Here is a 14,843-nt window from a genome sequence, read left to right as displayed (position 1 = left end):
TTCATGACAAATTTTAAATATTTAGAGCGCGGTCAGTCGAATTCCCTATAATTAAAAGATGGAAGTTTTCTAGACGCTTGCGGGTGAAGGGTCGGTACAGTGTTTCTTACAGTGTCGGTCGTATGCTTCCGCATACAGTATTTACAAGCAACAAAGTCTCCAGTCACGTAGCCGGAATATCTTGCTTCTTCACTGCTTTACAGTACCTTAAGTTGGCGTGCTACAAACGTCCACGCGACGGCACGTGAATAACGACGGTCAGGATTTGAAAGAAACGTCGCGACTGGCCTTCGCGCGGGAGCTCGTGAAAAATCGGGAAGTAGATGAATTTTTCCCGAGGTACCAGCTGTAACATTTTTATAACACCTTCTTTTTTTCTTTTTTGTATTGTTGACTCTATAAGATCATCTTCCCGGGAACGACACCGTAAGCGATACTCCCCCGGCGAGATTTACATATGATTTTTTTGTTGTTGTTCTTGACTCTCGTCGGCATGTATATATCATTCAAGTGGATTTTAAGAAAAAATATTCCTGGGAACGGTACCGAGCATGGAGACCTTAGGAAAAACCTTCCCGGAAACAGCACCGCAAGCGATGCTGACCGCTTGATAGGCCGCGCGTAGAAAAGATCCCTGTACTGCCATCGGAGCGGTAGACAAGCCACACAGACTGGCTCCCTCTAACGTTTCACACGGGCTGAACTAGGGCTGCGTAGATGCCAACTCTAGAGCAACATGATCTCTAGATGTAGTAGTAATTAACTGCTAACAAAGAAAAAAAAAAGGCGGGGGAAAAGACTTGGAGCATGGTGGCCGCCCTAAGGGCGCCTGCAGCTCCATCTCATTGAGGTGGTTTTGAGGTTTATGATATGTGTGGGTGCTAACAGAGCCAGTATATACCGCTTTCTTTTAGGTAGACACACAATGCATTGATGCCTTCATGTCTTGTTCCCTTGTAGCAGAGTTGTGCCTAACTCGTTACAATAACTCCTTACTTGGTGACGGTTACTTTTTTTGGTAACGAAGTAACGATTCAGTTACTTTTTTAAAATGGTAATAGTAGCGGAATCAGTTACAAAAATTGGTAACTCGTTACTGACGTTACTCTTTCCCTTTCTTCAGCGTAGGGTGGAGCACATTTCGGCACTCCGTATGGCACCATGTGTGACACACGACCACGTGTGACTCAAAGTATTATTGCAGTCCCTCGCTAGATGTGTTGTTGACGTGCTGAATCGTCTTAAAGGAAGGCACTTGTCTTTTCTCTTGTATCTGTAATCTCCGACCATCACTCCTTCCCAAGAATGAGCACCAATTGTGCTGTGACTACAAAAAGCGAGTTTCGACTTCTAGCCTTTTCTTGTCTTTGCTGAGCTTCTGAGCGCCCTAAATTGTGACGCAGCCCCTCGTCTGTGTTTGGGAACAGTTCGTGATCGGTGGTTTTCATAATCTCCAATCATCCACACTTCGGTAGCAGATGTCTTCACACGAAAGAGAACGAAGATCACTGATGTAAATTTCGAGTATCAGCATCTTGTGAAGTGCAACTCCTCGTTAATAATGAGTTGAAGGCAAGTGACAGCATGTTTGTTGGATCCTTTAACTATGCGACGGTAACCTAAAAGTAACTCGTTACCTGTGAGAAACGAGAAGTCGTTAATTGTTTATGTTGGTAACGGGCAACGTATTTAGTTACTTTTTGCTGAAGTAACGGGTAACGGTATTTAGTTCAGCTTTTTCTCTTTGTGGTAACGGGCGCAAGTCTGCCTTGCGCCAGTTAAAAAAAACAAAAAAAAGCTGAACTAAATACTGTTGCTACAAGGCAGACTTGCTGTTAGAAGACCATTACTTTGCAGTAAGAGAATGGTCTTTTTTTCCAGTGTTTGGAGTGCCTGGGACAGTCTTTCCCTTGCGTCTGCTCTGGGCACTGTATAAGTACGTGTGACGTGTCCTGGGGCACTTTGCAGATGTCGCACAGTCCTGAAGTTGGAAGTCTAGGAATTGGGTGGCACGCCGAGTCGAATCCGGTGAATAGCCGTGTGGAGGCTTCGGCCGATGTCATGTGGAATGATTGCCGTGAGATCGGGGTCTCTGTGAGACAGGAAATCTGTGTGACGGAGTGCTTGCCTCCAGCTTTTCTTGGACGGTCTGATTGTCGATTTGTGGAGGAATGTCTTGTCGTCCGATTTTGTGAAAGGTATTGCCGATAACTTGGTTTTACCTAGTGCATCCTTGGCTGCCTGGTCAACTACTTCATTTCCTGGTATTCCGCAGTGGGAAGGTGTCCACTCGAGGGAGATTGTGTGCCCCTTTCCCACAGCAGATGTGTATGCTTTGTAGATGTGGTACACCATTTGATCGTCCGTATCCTGCTTGATGATAGGGGCCAGAGCGGCTTTCGAGTCTGAGCATAGTACCCACTTTTGTGCTTGGGAGCTGTCGATGTGGCGGAGGGCTTTTAGTATGGCGTGTAGATCTGCAGCAGTGGAAGCTGTTGCGTGCGACAGGCGGTATTCCTTGGTGAAGCCTTTTACAGTGAAAGCACTCGATGATCTTCCGTTAGCGGAGGAGCCGTCCGTGTCCGTCCGTGTAGATGTGTGTTGAGTCTGTAAACTGTTGCTCAAGGTGGGCCACAGAAAGTTCTTGACAGCCAGACATGGCGTTGGTGCTTTTTTCCAAATACGAGGGATTTCTGTGTGGGTTTCTGGGGGTGACAACAGCCAAGGGGCAATAATCTTGTGATGACTGTGAACCATGCGCTTCAGCAAGCATCGTTCGATGTACGGAAGTGCTCCATGTATTGGAGATTTAGGTCTTCTATGGATCTTCTGGAGCAGCGGGTGAGCCGTGTGCCTGGTGATGAGACGTATCAGGTGTCGCTCAGTCTCTTGTTTTCTTAGCACTTGGATGGGGAGCTCTCTTGTTTCTGCTAGCACAAGTGCTGTCCTTACGGTCCTGGAGACTCCTAGGCATATTCGGAGGCTTCGACTAAGTATGCGCCGGAGGTGTCCATCTTGGGTTGGGGAGAGACGATGAAGATGACTGATGCTGTGAGCTATGGTTTGTCGGATGAGCCCCGTGTGAAGGGACTGAAGTGCTTTCCTGTTGCCCCTGCGGGGTCCACCGAGCAACTTTATTAGGTCGATGTATTTCTTTGTAGCGTCCGTGAGTGCCTTCACTTAATCTGTCCACGTCAAGACGCCGAGAAACTTGTATTTCTTAACACGCTGTATCGAATTCCCTTTAATTGAAAGATGGAAGTTCTCTAGGCGCTTGCGGGTGAAGGGTAGGTACACTGTTTCTTCTAGTGACAACTCCATGGACATATGTCGCGCACAGTTCCCCTAAAAGTCGGACGCACAGGACGCACATTCCCCCCAGAGCGTTAGTCGTGACGTTGCCCACTTGCGTGAGGCCGACAACCGCGAGCTCTTTCACTGACACCACCACCAGCACCTTATCCCGCGGTACGGAATAAAGAAATGTTGACCAAGCGTCCTGGATGAGATGTGATGATGATGATGATGATGATATTGCTCCTGCGGGTATCATTGTGTATACTCTGTTCCTTTCCCGGACTAGAGGCAAAAGTTAAAGGAGCATGCAGGAACATATAATTTGCTACCGCGTGATATAAACATACAAGCTTCAGGAGCTGTCACGCAAAGCATTTCCTAGAATAGAATGCGCTCAACGGTGGCGAACCCTACTCCTTCTTTCTGTCGATTGATGACGTCAGATCGTCCGAGCACTTTTATTAGCTGCCGAAAATCGCCTGCTACAGCGCGGGAGTGAAGCAACCGGTCCACTGCTGTTTGTGAGACGCGGGACACACGGCTTCCAATACAACTGTGAAATGAAATAAATGAAAAATGAAGGCACTATCGGGCGGGCTGGCCGTTGCGGACTGGCAGCCGAAGGAAGGATGAGCCTTTCTGACCCGCTAGATTGAAAGCTCCCTTGTGCACTAGGATTGCGTGCTGTACTCGTACATTCTGTGCGAATATGTTGTCCCACGGCTTGTAACTCTAATTTGCATTGCCTCTGGCATACTTCTTTTTATAGCTCCCGTGCCCTTACAAGCTTATCCTGGTATCCGCGGCTTCCCTTACCTCGATCCGAAAGTATGCTCATGTCGATAAGCACAGATGACATCACCCTTTATTAGCAGAACAACGGCTGTCTCTGTGAAGCGCTGTGCATCATCCAATCATGCACTCTCCCGTCTTGTGTGTAGATTGACGATATCCAGAGAAATACCTTACTTGTTGCAGATTTTGATTATGCTTTATTATGGCAGATATCGTATTTCGAAACTCTAAAGGCTTTTCTTTCACTTTTTTTTTCAGGACTCTCATCCAAAACTGTATCGCGGTGCTTCAGAATCTTACAGGTGGGGTTTCAATTGCAGTAAGACTTGGTTTGCCCTTGTAAAAGCGTGCCTTCCTCATTAACGGGACCATGGGGAGCTAAAAAAATTAGGAAGCATCTTTAATGTGTTCATGGATCCTAGTACGTTGAACAACAACTTTTTGACGACAACTATTTTACGACGAAGAATGGGGAATGGGAAGTGGAGAGACGAACCACACATTGGTTACAATAACGAATATATTAACGAGAAATCACGACCAAATAATGTGACTGCTATGACTCGACAACTGCTGCACTGTTAAAACAGAACTTCTCCACATAACACGCTCCTAGCCAATCATCATTCCGAATGATATCATTCTGTGTCCCTATTTGCTGAAAATGGGAGGAGGCGCTTATCTGGGACACATTATGCGTGTCCCAGATAGGCTCATCCCCCTGTTTAAACGAATCATGACACAGAATGATATTATTCGGAACTGTGGTTGGCTAGGAACGTGCTATGTGGCGAAGTTCTGTTTTAACAGTGTGGTACCGTGTAACAACAACAACAACAACTTTATTTTCGACCTTGGACAATGGGGAGTTTCTTCTCATAGTGCATTTTAATGGCCTGCTTCACAATTTTAGGGAAAGAAAACAGGATAGTCAAAATGACTTCTGTACAAGATTGTATTGTGTAGCGACCTATAGGCCTGTAGCGCTGGGCCGGGCGGCGTTGCGATCAGCGGACGACAGCGCCGCATGCGGAAGCAAACCGAAACTTTCGTCCGCACTCAAGAGTGTTTAGGTTTCGCGGGTTTCGCTCTGGCGCAAGCAAGCAATGTATCACATCATGTGTGGGTTTGAAAAGCTGGTCGCCATGGACGCTTGTTTTTTTTCCACAGAATCACACCTTTCGAAGGGCCAGTTACTAGTCAAACATGTTTTCGGCGTCGACGAAGCATCGGACGTAACGAACTCGACGTTAAAGCGAAGTGCATTTCGGAATAAGTGAAGGCCAGCGTGGTTTATAACGTTCGGTTCGAGGTGAGTCGGCGTGATCTTGCGTAATAAATGTAAACTGTTCATCAAAATGATATACCTGATCAGAAAAACATTGAATGCACATTTCACCCACACAGAAAGTTGATTTAACTCGATTTCGGTACCTCTGTATCACAGGTGTCCAAGTGCCCGTGAACGGTTTGTGTTGCGCGGTGTACCTGTAAAGCGGGAATTGCGGGAAAATGTAAGCACGCGGCAGCAGTCTGCTCCTACCTGAACAAGGAAGAAGTGGCGACATGTACGGGGCAGCCCCAAAAGAGGGGAACGTCAAGCTCAAAGCCGCAGCGTGACATATGACAAAGGGTATCGCCGACTTATTTCCGAGTACGTATGTATAATGTGGACAGTGTGCTTTCCTTTAGACAGGAGCTTGGATGGAGACCTTTCATATTGTATTTTTAGATCTGATGGGCTACAGGTAACTCTGCTGCATCGTTGATATTCAGCATTTTATACGTTTCGTCAACCAGTATTGTACCGTGTACCTAGTACGGTGCCTCAAAACAACGCTTTAGTGCTCTTAGTAATAAACAGCTTGCATCTGATATATTCCTCCTTGTTTGTCTAATGTATACCTGTACAGGTATATCAACTACATGCCTCCCTGCTGCAAAAAGAAAACCAGAAAACCGCATGGTGATATCATTCACACGTACCCAGGCATACTTTGTTCACTCGCTGAGGTCCTTCAGTCTGCACAGAAGGGGGCCTTACAGTGGGACTGTAAAGAGGTTCTGAACGGGCATTTTCGACAATGTAGTAACGGGAGAGCAAACGGAGAAGCTATTTGATCTCCTAAATGTCATGAGAGCGACACGCTCTGTGTTCCATTATGGCATTCCAACAAAAATGCCAGGGTCTCGTAGCGGGTCTCCTGGAGAACATAAGTAAGTGAGGTCATCGCTGTTTTCGAAGTAAACATCACACTGCACACAGACCCTCGAACATAGCATTAAGAAGAACCGGCGCGAGTCGATGCTCACAGTAAGCCTTTCATATTTCCCTCTAATCTGTATACGTTATGTTAGAAAGTAATAACTGTTTGGCAGTCTGTGTGATATATCCAAGTAACTTTACACCGCAAGTTGTTTGGGTATAACTCTATATTATCTCCAGGTGGAATGCAGAGCAGAAACTTCGCGGCGTTTCTACGGTGTATAGACGCAATTAACGCTTTCCGCCTTTATGTCTCCCAAGGTTTTCCGATCAAGCGATAACAACTTCATTTTTTTGACGTTTTGGAATATGTTATGGTACCCAACGACGCAAGAGTACTGTGTTCCCCATTTGTGTTCTGGTTTGCCGTGCGTTGGCAATCTGAAAGACGGCATATTTAACCACGGTACATGCTTGGATGCATGGCTGTGCGGACCAGACACTGCCCCCGCTCCCGCTTGGGTCCCGATTGGCGCTCGCGTCGCCGGGCAAACTTGAGCGCAACAAGCCTATGGTTGGTTGATGACGTGTTATTAACGAGCGGCTATTGCCTGCCGGTGCGGTATCATGCTGCGGTGCTAAGCTATGCTGTGTCGCCAGAGTACATCTACCTAGAGTCACTAAATAAGCTATGCTTCAGAATATCGACACTGAGGCTAAAAGTCGAGTTGGAGCCGCCATGTTGTTTCCGTTTGACCTTCAGCGCCACCCATAGAGCGCTCTTCGAAGTATTGTCTTCTTCCACTGCCGAACTTAATCTACATCGATTTCTATTGCCCAAGTAGAGGTGGGGCTGGAAGCTCGCCCCTTTTGCCTGAGTGTCGATACTCCGAAGCGTAGCTTATTTAGTTACTTATATCTACCCCTCTTGCGCGTTCTGCAACAGAGTGGGGTAGACCAGCACTCGTTATACGGCACTTCAACTGCTCTGACTGAATGGTGGTGGGAACAATAACAACATGTCAATCAATCATGACTATGACATTGGGTTATTCAACGCGGGAGAGCTGTAGACTACTCCATTACACAGGAAACAATAGAATTGAGATGAGTGGTGTGAGTGAGCTAGTGAGCGGTGATAGGGTCCTATGGATACCACGGGGAAACATCCCATGTCATCGTCACTTCTCCTTCATTTATTGTTGTTGTTGTTGGTGGTGGTGGTGTGAGTCTCCCTTGCATGTGTCCTTTTGCCATTTTCTCGCCCTACGTGCGATTTCCGGACTCCATACGATTGCTCTGACTTCTAGCTCCGTACTGATTAGGCCCCTTTCGCCGGACCCGAAGGACAGTCCAAGCGTTTTCTGTGCGACGAGCAGCCCCTTATACCAGAATTACAGTACGTTTGCAACGGTTCTTCACATCCTTAATGAGTGCGTGATAGCAAAAACTTTCTGCTACATCGTATGTCAAGTCTCTCGAGTAGATACCGTGAAGGGAGGCTCCTCAGAGATAGGCTTTTTTTCTTTACTCGTTGCGGTTACGTTTTTGTAAGTTATCTGTTGAATGAGCATGTTAGCTTTGTACCGCCGCTTCGACTCTTACGCAAAATATACACAGGACCTAAAACATGTCTAAAGACAAAAGAGAAATGGTGCTGGCAAACTCGCGGTAAAGGGGCACTTCGAAACACGCCTAGACCGAGAGACGCCTTAAACATATTTGTATCTGATGATCACGCAGTGATAATCAGTGATAAAAAAAACGCAGTGATATGATATGGATTTCGGGACACACACCGGATTCAAATCAAATGCCCATTTTGCCTATGGCCAGGAATTCAATCCAAATCAAGCGCGGATTTAAACTTGTTCCGGTACATCAAATCGTTTTGAATCTCGAGTTATGTTTCATCAAATCAGATACCTTTATCAACCGGGATTGATCAAATCCGTCACAAACGTATCAACTAAAGGGTTAGGAATGCCTTCGAGCTGCAAAAATGATTCGGGGTCTGCTTCTAACACAAATATGTCGGATAATAATGACGGTGTAACAAGCATATCTCATACTCAGAGCATCGAATGATCAACAATTTTGTAACTGGCTCACACAGGGAGATGGAGAACGTGACTGGAATTTCATTAATACCGAAAGGTGTAGCACAACGTGTTTTTCAGAAGATGGGGAAAATAAAACCGGAACCCCTGAATAATAATTTATTGTTTTTATCCTGCTTCGGGCAACATCTGCGTCATTATCACTTTAGTGCTGGTATAGTGTGCTTGCTTTCGTTCGATACATATTTATAATAAAACAGCTACGAGAGGAGAGCAGTACAGATACCGGTGGAAGTGGGTTATGTGGATGATCAATATACGTGCTCAGTTCAGGAGCCTGAAAAATAAAGGAGCAGGACCGTTAAAACAATGACTGCCATCAAACCTGCAAACTGCGAAATCGCATTTGCAGTACAATCTGGGAGCATTCAGAGGAAGGCCATCCGGTTTGCCTGTAATGCTTACAGCCCCAACGCATCGGTTTCAGTATCGGTATATGGTCAACTTGCAGTACTACTTGAAGCAATAGCAGTCCGGAGAAAAAAAAAGAACTACGGTTGAAGTTCTTCTTTCAGCTAATAAAGGGTTGCTTTAAACTTGATAGCACAAAATATGTTCACCTAAGCGATTTACCCCAGTCTTCAATCCGTCACAGTTAACATGTATATACCGAATTCAAACATTCACGTTCACAAGTTATCCTTTCTTCCCTGGACAGCTGTTGAATGGAACGCACTTACTAATAACATTAGGCGCGTCTTTTTTTTTTTTTTTTTTAAGAAAAGTACCGCACTCTCGCTGCACCAGTTCTTCAGTACACGCGAGATGTAGACACGAATTCTGAACCAGTTGCATTGGTGTGACACCGCCGGCTCCTAAAAAGAATGAGGAAGTGCACGCCTTGTCGTCTGCGTTACAGAGCGTTTTCTTGTGTGCCGTAGCATGGCGGTGTTGTAGCCTGTTTTCTTTCGTTTGTTCGCGCTTTGTTTGTATGTACTAGCAATTCGTAAGCAGATATCGGGAGATTCTCGTTCCTTATAGCGTTATCTCTTAACAGAGCAAATGCTCACAATAATGCCCGAATAATTGTCTTGGCACGTGGATTATTCCGCTTTGGACAGGCAGGTGATAAATTAAGTGCTAGTGATCGCGTTTCCGCACCTACGTTGTTCGTTCGGATCACGTTATTCTAGCTTTTGGAGACGGTACCAGTTTTGCGACACACCAGCTCCCGTGGCATAGTGGTTAGGATGATCGCTTTCCACGCCGAGACTGGGAGGTGACACGGGTTCGAATACTGTCACCGGCTGTGCTGTCTGAGGTATTCCAGACGAATGTCGGCACAGTTCCCCCTGAAGCCGGCCCAAGACGCATGCTAACCCCCTGTCCCCCACTCCTTCCTACTGTCCTCTCTCTATCTGTCTACGTCTGTACGCCCCTCATAGTCACAGTTGCTTCGCGGCGCTCACAGAAAAAGAGTTTTGCGACACAGATAGAGATGGAAAGGTATGAAAGAGCGAGGTGACGAGAGTGCGTATTTATAGTTTACGTCTGCGTTAACCGTGCTAGCAAAGAAGCATGGCAGGTATTTTTAAAGAAGCACACATACACCTTGCTTGATGCCAGGGGTAACGCTCTCTGTTATTCAACAACACCGCGCCACGAACGAAGTGCGCTCCGCCATCCCGTCGTCTGCTCCTCTGCACCCTTCCGTTACACAACCGCGATACGTCGTGCTAGAAGATCTAGAACTAGTGCAGAACTAGGTCAGCACTTCCGAAACAAGAATACGGACGCGCAGATGCACTGCCAGTGCATGACAAAAAGAATGCGACGAATGCTGTCCTTGCTGCAGTTCAGGAGGTGCAGGTAAAAAGGACGCAACTACTGTTTGCTGAAAACGTGCCGCGAAGTACACTCAGAGAAAAATCTATACCTTTAGAGGTATAGGTCGCCTGCTCAATAACTTAGCCCTTCTTAGGTATTATTTTATACCATGCTTACAGGTATAAAAAAATAGTCCTCAACAAAGGGCTATATGTCATACCTTTAGGGGTACAGCTCTATACCCCTGTTCGAGTCTGCACGAGTACCATCATGGTATTAAATCATAGGCATAGACATTTTTAGAGGAGGGAACTAGAAATATCACCTTTGAAGGGAAGACAAGTTTTTGACATACACACACGTACTACAAAGTACAAACACACGCAAACGGTTGTTAAGTAGAAAGCAAAGCTCGTGCACATTACTCCCCATGTAAAAAAAAAAAAATACATGCAAAGATGGAGTTAAAAACTAAAGAGAAATTTCAAGGAGCAAGATCGCTCTGCGCAGTCATCAAGTCACGATATATCACGATGACAGACATTGACAGAGCAACAAATACTGATGTACCGATGGCGACTTGACAACGTGTGGAGCAGTTTTCTTCTGGCACGCAACTCTAAGGGTGAGGACATCTAGATTCAACATTCCGGCAATGTAGATATCATACAGCCATAAACTAACCAAGTGGATTCAGATAGTACTGTACTAATGTCTGTGTTTCTTAATCAAACATCCATTTAACTGAGCTGGTACCGTCACCAAAAACAAAATACTAATGATGTGATACAGCACGTTGCGGAAGTAAAGGTATAAAAAAGCCGTAAAGGTATAAAGAAACAGAAGGTATAGCAGCTTCATCTATACCGTGAAATGCATAGCCTCGTGATCTATTCCTGGTACAGGATATAAACGCGTGTTGGTGAGGTATAAATATGGTACGTTAGCATTCCTTTATACCTCTTTCATACCCTTGAGAAGCGTTGGAGGTATAAAGAGGAGATTTGTTCCTCTTCTATACCATCCAAAGGTATATATCTCAAGCAGAAGGTATAAAAGGGGTATAAGAACACATTATTATACCTTATTTATACCTTTTTTCCTAACAGTGTATGTAGAATTACTGGAGGCAAAGCTTCCCAACAACGGCAAGCTACTTCGACCCCCCCCTTTTCATGCTTCTATGACAAAGGCAGGCAGTTCGCATAGTGTATAAATAAATATGTAAATCTGTAAACAAATAAACATGTAACTAAAAAGTTTAATAATAAATTTTGAATGTCCGCCTGGTTTCATAACCTGCAGAAGTGGCACATAATTCTGATAATCCAAGGCTTTACGTCGCGAGACAACAACTTTGGACGCTGAAAGCGAACCCCAACTCAATTCAACTCAAACCCAAATCCGTCTGCAGAAAAAGGATTCAATTCGACACCAAATCCTTCTGAAGAACAGTGTTTAATATCCAAACCCAAGTCCCCGTTCAAAAACATGATTATATAAAGAAAATTTATTACATTAACCTGATGATATGTACAGTGTGTGATTCAATCTAAATCCATCACAAATACATATCCCTTTTCAGAAAGAGGATTCAATCTGAATCGTAATCTCTCTTAAAGCGTGATTTCATCTAAATCCAAACCTAACCGATTAGGATGCCTGCAATCCAATCAAAATCACATCCTCATTTTGTTTACTTCATCACATTACCAAATCAAAATCAAATCCACGTGCACCCAATTGGGAACTAAATCCTGAATTGACCGAAATTCATTCACTGAAATGACTGAATTTCCTATAGTGCGATATGTGACACTATTCTGTAAACTTAGCGCTATACGCAAGCGCTGCACTCTACACACTAACTAAACACGCCGTTTCTCTATAAGAATGCAGAATGTCGCCGCAAGACGAGATAGGCAGTAAGCGCTGCTGATGTAAGACCATTCGCTACCATTGTCTGCAGTAAGAACGCCGCCAACGGTTAATGTGTTTGTGCGATTTTGAAAGCACCTATGGGACTTCTGATTGATTTTTAAAACTGAACAGCTTCGCGAGAAATTCATTAATTTGATGTATATCGTGGCTGGAAGATTTCAGTGATTTCTATATGCGCCGAGTGAGGCTAGATATTGAGTATAGGCCTCATAGAAACTTCTCCTATGCAACGTTTAGGAGATGACAATACATCACATTTTGCGCTTCCTCCAGTTTTGTTCGCATTCAATTAAGACACCTCAAACGAGAATTAGATCTAGTTAACCTCATTTAGCACTGAAAAAAAAAATATATATATCGACACATCCGACAATATGTTGCTTACGCAGCTATCTGTAGCCATCTAGCTACATCCTTTGCGGTGCTGTTCCCGGGAAGATTTTTTCGTAAAATCTAGCTCCCGCGCGATTTTTTTATCAGCTATGGTTATCTTTCGGCTTCTTGCGTGTAACGTAGCCATATAGCAAGTGCGTAGCGGACGACACGTCACACGGTCGCAGCATGATCCCACTGTCGAGTATGGTTGGTGAAACAGGCATGGGGCCAGCGCGTCTACCTTACAGACCCAGCTTCAGAAGTTGGAATTTGTCGTCAAACAAATTTCGTTTGTATGTGCGCATTCCTGGTCGGAAGGTAAAACAGCACTGACCGTTATTATTCGTGGCGTGCGTCCATGCAGAACTTATTGCAGTGCAAGACCACTCGTTTTGTTTTGCTTTTTTTAGCTTAATTTGCTCTGACGTACGTTAGTCAGATGAAGTACGTCCAAGCGTTTATGTAACGATGTTCTACATGTAGCGTAAAATCAAAGAGAAAAACGAAAGAGCACCATTCCGTAGTGCTTAGTTCTTAGTTCATCAATCCTCCGGGTACGAAGGACGTGGATTGTCTTGTGAGTGATCTTCGGGACTACGTAATCGTAGCGGAAGGTCACCATTCTAACAGTTAAGTTCTTCAGTTATAATCTAGTTGAAGATCGTTAATTCTTGATCAAAGTAACACACAAAAGGTATAAATATGTTCTGCTTCCGGGGGTTGCACTGCAGGTTTTGCAGCCAGGGTTCGTCTGGCGACCACACTCGCAACTGCAAATTTTGTTTTCCCTTTCACATAGCATTCACTTTGAACGCTAGTGTTTGAGCTGCTACGTTCATGGCAACTACGTCTCCTGCTCCAGCACGCGTTACGATCTTTCGTCAACAAACCGTCAGAAATGCACAACTGTCGAATGGCATTCTTCAGGCTTGCATGAACCAAGGAAAAGCTGTGTAGACATGTTTTCTTCTCTTTTTTTTCCTTCCTCCTCAAATGGACATCAAGAAGCAACATCATTGCAAATTAATCCCCGCGGTCTGATATAGGCTCTCGCTACCGCCATCGGTTCTCACGCTTTTCCCGGAAGTACATGTGAGCAAAGTTATGTCATGCACCCGTTTTCCAGCCGCACGACGAACGATAGTGCTTACCCTGCGAATGGTTCCTGGAAGGCGGGTCCTACACTGTCTTCTATTCCTGGCGTCAGAACAGTACAACAAACGCCGTTCACAAGTATAGGGCTTCGAAAAACGTTCCGTCCATGGTGAAGCGTACTTCCCGAATGTCGCTTTGGTCATGGGCATGGGCGGGCGCAAGAGGTCGATGTTGTCCAGGCAACAGGGAACGCCAACACGGTTCGGCGACCCTCTTGCTCACGACTGCCGTGCAGCGGGGACAAGCACAGCGAGTTTGTACTTGGCATCATTAATAAATTCAACTTTAAAGTAGTCAGCGCTCGTGTCATTGTTGGATGGGGTATACATGTTTATTAAAAGAAAGAAAGAAAGAGGGAAAAGGGAATGGATGATGGTAGATGTTGATGGTTTGTTTGTAACGAAAAAAAAAGAGAGGAGAAATTGAACTCGTCTCCCGACTTGTTCTGCTACTCCTAACATAAATTCTCCCCCCCCCCCTCCACTCCCCCAAAATACTTATCATGTGCTCTGCTCGCACTCGCTCTACTGGATTTGATGGTTAGTACTGCGCGTGGCGAACAATCATGCACCTACGTGATGAAAAATGATGCAAAATGAAACCTTATACGCGTTATAAACCCCCTGCTGCGGCACACGAAAGAGGCGTGACGGACACACACGCAAGCATGCCAACTCGCCCTAGTTTCAACGCTCTTCACAATGAAGCAGTTTCAATTCCTTCGAGTTAGTGAGCCCTGCCATTCGTCACATAGGTAGCGCAAAGCGGACATTCAAACGTATGCGCACATCACATCGTCCTTATCAGCGCAACAAAACTGACGTGAATTTATTATGTGATTATGATTGGAGGTCTGCTACAAAATAGTGCACATCAGAGTACGAAAAAGAGCCTTCCGATAACACTCTCCAAAGGTGACCAAGGAGGCTTATACCATCGGAGCGTTGAAGCTGAAAGAAGCTAAAGTTTGTTGTGTTGGGTAGTTTCGAAAGAAGGTCTATGTTCCATAGCTAGAGCAAAGGCCAATATTTGTCCATGATTTCAACACACTGGGAGGGGAGATTACGTAGGGATGGGAATGGTAATACCCGTATCAGATTAGTGCCCCCCCGCCCACACCATGTTCATATAATACCTAAATACATTTGGAGGTGTTCTAATATCATTGGTGAGTGTGTTAGTGTAGT

The 14,843-nt window shown here is 45.1% G+C and overlaps 2 protein-coding genes across 2 annotated transcripts in view; both read right to left on the bottom strand.

The window, feature by feature from the left end:
• LOC135383127 (uncharacterized) overlaps positions 1-13,766 on the bottom strand; it is an 86,696-nt gene extending 72,930 nt beyond the window's left edge. Inside the window, exon 1 of the mRNA XM_064612735.1 lies at positions 13,653-13,766. The gene's annotated coding sequence lies outside the window, so the exon portion shown is untranslated. The remainder of the gene's footprint in view (positions 1-13,652) is intronic.
• On the bottom strand, positions 1,996-2,757 carry LOC135384330 (uncharacterized). Its single transcript, XM_064613536.1, has one exon. It carries the CDS (start codon positions 2,755-2,757, stop codon positions 1,996-1,998), a length of 762 nt encoding a protein of 253 aa, XP_064469606.1.
• Positions 13,767-14,843: the final 1,077 nt, after the last annotated feature.

Source organism: Ornithodoros turicata, chromosome 2, assembly GCF_037126465.1.
Source record: "Ornithodoros turicata isolate Travis chromosome 2, ASM3712646v1, whole genome shotgun sequence".
NCBI classification, from domain to species: Eukaryota; Metazoa; Arthropoda; class Arachnida; order Ixodida; family Argasidae; genus Ornithodoros; species Ornithodoros turicata.
This window is presented reverse-complemented; position numbering and strand designations above follow the sequence as displayed.